Source organism: Pelecanus crispus, chromosome 1 (genome assembly GCF_030463565.1).
Source record: "Pelecanus crispus isolate bPelCri1 chromosome 1, bPelCri1.pri, whole genome shotgun sequence".
In the NCBI taxonomy this organism is placed as follows: Eukaryota; Metazoa; Chordata; class Aves; order Pelecaniformes; family Pelecanidae; genus Pelecanus; species Pelecanus crispus.
Genome location: NC_134643.1, coordinates 38,361,838 through 38,367,503, shown reverse-complemented (window position 1 = coordinate 38,367,503; position 5,666 = coordinate 38,361,838). Strand labels below are relative to the sequence as shown.

Genomic DNA, 5,666 nt, shown 5'->3' with positions numbered 1-5,666 from the left:
CCCCCGGGGAGCAGCCCGGGCTGGGCGGAGCGGCCCCGCTCCCTCGGCGGCGGCAGCCGGGGGAAGGAGGGGGCTGGCGTCAGGCGCTGGGCAGCCACTGGCACGGGAGCTCCCCCCTCGCCTCGCCTCCCGCGGCGGGGGATAAAGGCACCTGGCCCGGCGCTCCGGAGCGGGCAGGCAGCGGCGGCGGCGGCGGCGGCGGCGGCGGCGGCCGAGCGGGCGTGCGGGGGCCGGGCCGGGCCCCTCCGCGCAGCCCCCTCCATGCGCCTCGCCGGCGGCGCCGGCTCCCCCCGGGCCGCGCCCTCGCCCGGCAACGGCAGCCGGTGGCGGGCGGCGGAGCCCGGCGGCGGCGGCAGCAGCCCCAGCCCCGAGGCGTGGTCGCGGTCGCCGAACGGCAGCCTGGGCGGCTGGGACCCCTTCGGGCGGGACGAGGAGCTGGCGAAGCTGGAGATCGCCGTGCTGGCCGTCACCTTCGCCGTGGCGGTGGTGGGCAACGGCAGCGTGCTGCTGGCCCTGCGGCGCACGCCGCGCAAGGCCTCCCGCATGCACCTCTTCATCCGCCACCTCAGCCTGGCCGACCTGGTGGTGGCCTTCTTCCAGGTGCTGCCCCAGCTCTGCTGGGAGGTGACCCACCGCTTCCACGGCCCCGACGGGCTCTGCCGGGTCGTCAAGCACCTGCAGGTCTTCGGCATGTTCGCCTCGGCGTACATGCTGGTGGCCATGACCGCCGACCGCTACATCGCCGTCTGCCACCCGCTGAAGACGCTGCAGCAGCCCACCAAGCGCTCCTACGGGATGATCGCGGCCGCCTGGGCGCTCAGCCTGCTGCTCAGCACCCCGCAGTACTTCATCTTCTCCCTCAGCGAGGTGGAGCGCGGCTCGCAGGTCTACGACTGCTGGGCGCACTTCATCATGCCCTGGGGTCCCCGCGCCTACATCACCTGGATCACCGGCGGCATCTTCGTCGCGCCCGTCCTCATCCTCGTCACCTGCTACGGCTTCATCTGCTACCACATCTGGCGCAACGTCAGGGGCAAGACGCGCCCGGGGGAGGCGGCGGCGGGCGGCGGGCGGCGGGCGGGGGGCGGCGGCGGCCCGCGGCGGGGGCTGCTGCTCGCCCCCTGTGTCAGCAGCGTCAAGACCATCTCCCGCGCCAAGATCCGCACCGTCAAGATGACCTTCGTCATCGTCTCGGCGTACGTCGTCTGCTGGGCGCCCTTCTTCACCATCCAGATGTGGTCCGTCTGGGACCAGCGCTTCCCCTGGGTCGGTAGGTGCCGCTCGCTGGGCTCCTGCGGGGCCGCAGCCGGCTGTCCCGGGGGGCTGCGCCGTCCCGAGCCGAGCGTGGGGGAGCCGGGGCGCGGAGAGCCGGGAGCGGGGCCGGGCCGCTCCCTCCCGGCGCCGTCTCGCTGCAGGAGCCCCTCGCCCCCCCGGGGAGCGGCGGCCCGAAGCCCTCCGCCCCGGGGCCGCCTTGGTGCTGCCGAGAGCCAGCACTGGGGGCCGCCGCCCCCGGTCCGGCACCGCTCGCACTCCCCGGCCGCGGGGAGCGGGGGCGCGGAGCCCGCGGCGCTCGGCTCGACGGGTCCCGGGAGCAGCCGGAGCGGGGCGGAGCGGAGCGGAGCGGCCGCCGGTGGCAGCCGGGCCCCCGGGAAGGAGCCGCAGCCGCCGCGCTCTCATCCAGAGCAAAACTGGCCGAGGGGGACTGAAACACTTGCTGCGTTAATTGGAACCAGCAACATTTTCTTCCATTTGAAGCTGCCGATGAATAAAACCTTCTGTGTTTTCATTAAGCGTACGCATATATATGCCACGAATGCTTATATGAGCAGGGAACTTACTAAGCCTGCTTTCCTGTAACTGCTTCGCATGTGCGTTCCCCGCTCTCTAATAGTGGGGCTGAGCACACCCCGAACCCTTCCTCTCAGCAGGCGTAACTAAAGGAGTAACTCCTTTAGTCAGCCACCAATTCTCACAAAACAGTGGCAATTTAGCGTTTTGGAGAGACCTGTCCCTCTACTAAATCTGGCTGAAAATAATTGAAGAGTTTAAAAGTTATTACATGGGGAACGACAGGCAGCATAGTCATATACACCCTGTTTCCTCGTAATGAAAAAGATGCAAATCAAAATGTCGGAATTCATAATTTTGGGGTTTTTTTTTAATATTCCCAAAGTATCACTTATTGTGGTGAGAGCATTGATTGCCCCTAACGTGGGACTAAAGTCAAGCCTAAAATGCAGGTCTCTACAGAGAAATAAAGGCTTGCAGTAGACAAATAGGGGTTTTTTTTGTTGGTTTTTTTTTTTTACTTCAAAAGAAATGCAAACCTAATTAAACTGATGGGTATTTGGTAGGTTTGTTTGAAGAGATTCTTTAAATCTACGGAGCTGCCTAACACATCAATTAAACAAATTAAACAAATAAAGGTCACTAATAATTGATTACACTAAATATATATTTAGAACATTTGATAATTTAACTAGTTATTGATGGTAGAAGACCATAACTGTTTTATTGCATAGTGCTAACTTCCATTTTTCCCTTAAGTAAAATTTGTTCAACCTCTGAAATCTGTATAAGATGCACAGGCCAGTAGTTACTTGAGCATTCAACACTTTTCAGCATGCCAATGTATACAGCAGGATTCAGTATTATTGAAAGCAGTGGGAAATCAGTGGGAATTTTGCCATTGCTTCCCAGGGTAACCAATTTTTAAAACAAAAGTCTGAATAAAAACTGTTCAGTGTTTGAAGCATGAGCTTATCAACACGTGGATAAACATCAGTGGAAACGGGACTAAAGAGTTATTTTGGATGGATTGCCCGGTAACTTCTTCTGTCACAGCTTTTTGAAGTCTGTTCAGACAAATTCCCATTGACTTCAATGGCAGCCTTACATAAATAAGAACTTTCCTGATTATGTCCTCATTATTCATTTTACATGCTGCTGCTCAACTTCTAGAACTAGAATTATTCAGGAAAATAAATCCAATAGTTAATGAAGCAATTGACTGAATGGTCTGAATGTTCTTTTGATCATTAAACCTTTTTCTTCCCCCCTTCCCAGATTCTGAAAACACTGCGACTACCGTCACGGCTCTGTTGGCCAGTCTGAACAGTTGCTGTAACCCGTGGATCTACATGTTCTTCAGCGGGCACCTCCTGCAAGATTGTATACAGAGCTTCCCTTGCTGCCAAAAAGTAAAGCAAACGCTGAGTAAAGAAGATTCAAACAGCAACAGCAGGAGACAGACTTCTTTTACCAACAACAGAAGCCCAACCCACAGCTTGAACACCTGGAGAGAGTCGCCCCACTCCAAATCGACCAGCTTCATCCCCATTCCAACCTGAGACAGGCCCCAGGGCTGGCAGGGCTTGCAGCCCCGTAACAGCTCTTGGGAAGGGCACGGCATAGCACTTCACGCTGCTCAAAGGCACCAGTCATCATAACAACGAATGACTAAGATGGCTATAAGACAAAATGTGCCGCATTGCTCAATAAGCTATTATGCAGCGTGTGAATTATTTTCTGAAAGGTATTTAGGACTTGGGCAACTGATCAGGAAGGCATGACAACAATAAAGCAATTATTTTTCTAAATAGAATTTATTATTTTAATTTTTTTGTTGTTGTTTCTAAAATACTAAGTGCATTGTTTGCTTGTTGTTCAAAGCAGTAAAAATAGCGGAGTTGGCATGTGTTGGGGTAGCGTCACTCTCTAGTGTCAATGCCTAAAACTTCTCATGATTGTCCGTTGAAGTCACAGGGAAAGAAGATGATATGAGCAAGATCACAATTTAGTCTTAAACACAAATGAAAAGAGTTGGGAGAAAGTTCTGACTGTCCAGATAAGCAACATGGTTAGACAGGCTCCAAGTTATTGGGAATTTAATTGAGCATACTGCTTTATCTTGTAAAGGTCTAGCAGTTCTCAGTTAATGAAATTTAACAGCCTTTGTGAAGGCAAATCCTTCAGTGCTGTCTATGTCTGTATGTGTATTGTGGGGTTTCATTTTTAGGGTGACATTTCCTCTTCCCTTCATTTTGATGGAAGTTATACAATACATTTTTTTGTGTTGTTGAATCTACCTTGATTTTTTTAAACTAATTTAAAATATATATTGATAAATTATGATAAGCTATAGAATCATAGAATCATTTAGGTTGGAAAAGACCTTTAAGATCATCCAGTCCAACCATTAACCTAACACTACCAAGTCCACCACTAAACCAATTAAGGGTAGAGTAGCAATTTCACGTTTCCTGGCTTGGTGGCTGGATTATTTATGACTAGCTCAGGACTGTTACAAACAGATACACCAAGAAAACTCATCGTGACTACCAGAACCACTTGCTTTATGGGTAAGAATTATATCTTTTCTTTTTTCTTCACTAAGACAGATAGGGTCAAGCCACATTTGGTTGTCAAGCAAATAGTCCCATAAATTCGGGAGAATGTGGCCACTTGGTAAGAGCTGAAGAATCACTATATTCCAAGACAGAGATTTGAGAATCAAACTTACAAGTCTTCTGGGAACATATAAAAATTGTCAACGTTGTTGTTTTTTGGTTTGTGGTTTTTTTTTTTTTTTGCAGACCATGACGATATAGTCTTTGAAACTGGCAGTAAACTGCAATAAAAAGTCATCACAACACATTTACTAATTATAAAGCATTCAAGGTGTGCTTGTTTTCACTACAATGCATGCCAAGTCAAATGTAGTTCTTACAGCTTGTAAATAATCTTGCTATGTCTTTCCAAAGAGTCTGTCTTTTACCTGGAGATTGAGTTTTGAAGCTCCTTGAATAAGTTTTGCTGTGGTTTTAAAATCCTGAGGATTTCTTTGAGAAGTGCACCTACCTGCCTGCTGCATTTTCCTGAGCTCTCTGGGTCCTGAAATCCAGGCTTTCCCCTGGCACCATGCAGGATTTCTGATACAGTCCCAGCTGGCTTGCTAGAGCAGTGGGACACATGCACACTGCATGACGTGTGTGCTTATGTTTGCAAGGAGGAACCTCAGCAACAGGTTTCTCTCTTTCCCACCAAAACCAGACAAACAAGGTTGCTTTTCTAATTGCTTGAGGAGAGAAAAAATTTGGGCTGCAACTGTGGCTTTCACTGAGGGTGGTGCTGGCCCCATGCCTGTCACAATAATAAAAATTTAGCAGGAATTAATAGAGCTAGATGCAAGATAAGATCATATTCAACCTGTTGTCCACTCCAGAAGCTGCCAGATTATATATATCACTGATTATTCTGGGCAGAGAATAGGGAAGATTATAGCTCAAAAAAAAAAAAAAAAGATGTTGTCACTAAAGAAAATCTCAGCTCCCCTCTCTACATTTCTTGTTATCATTTTCTGCTCTTCAGGAGAGCAACCTGGTCCAATGTTTTGCTGTTGTTCAAAACACTAGAACCCAAAGGACAGCAAAGTGGAACGGCTTATATTTAACACAGTATCTTTTTGACCACCTTTAGCACACAGATATGACTACAGCTCTCACCAGTTCTGGGTGAAGGTTTGTGAACCTGAAGTTATATTTTAGTCTAAAAAAATGCATGCAGTGGCGTTGGGTGTGTGTGTATTTGTGCACATTATATGTACTGCATATATTTCGCAAGTAGGTAATTCACAGTTACTGAAATTGCAAATGTTTCAAGCTGAG

The 5,666-nt window shown here is 50.2% G+C and overlaps 1 protein-coding gene across 1 annotated transcript; it reads left to right on the top strand.

Annotated features, from left to right (window-relative positions):
* The first annotated feature begins 261 nt into the window (after positions 1-261).
* On the top strand, positions 262-3,350 carry AVPR1A (arginine vasopressin receptor 1A). Its single transcript, XM_075723786.1, has 2 exons — positions 262-1,270; positions 3,067-3,350. Exons 1-2 carry the CDS (start codon positions 262-264, stop codon positions 3,348-3,350), a joined length of 1,293 nt encoding a protein of 430 aa, XP_075579901.1.
* Positions 3,351-5,666: the final 2,316 nt, after the last annotated feature.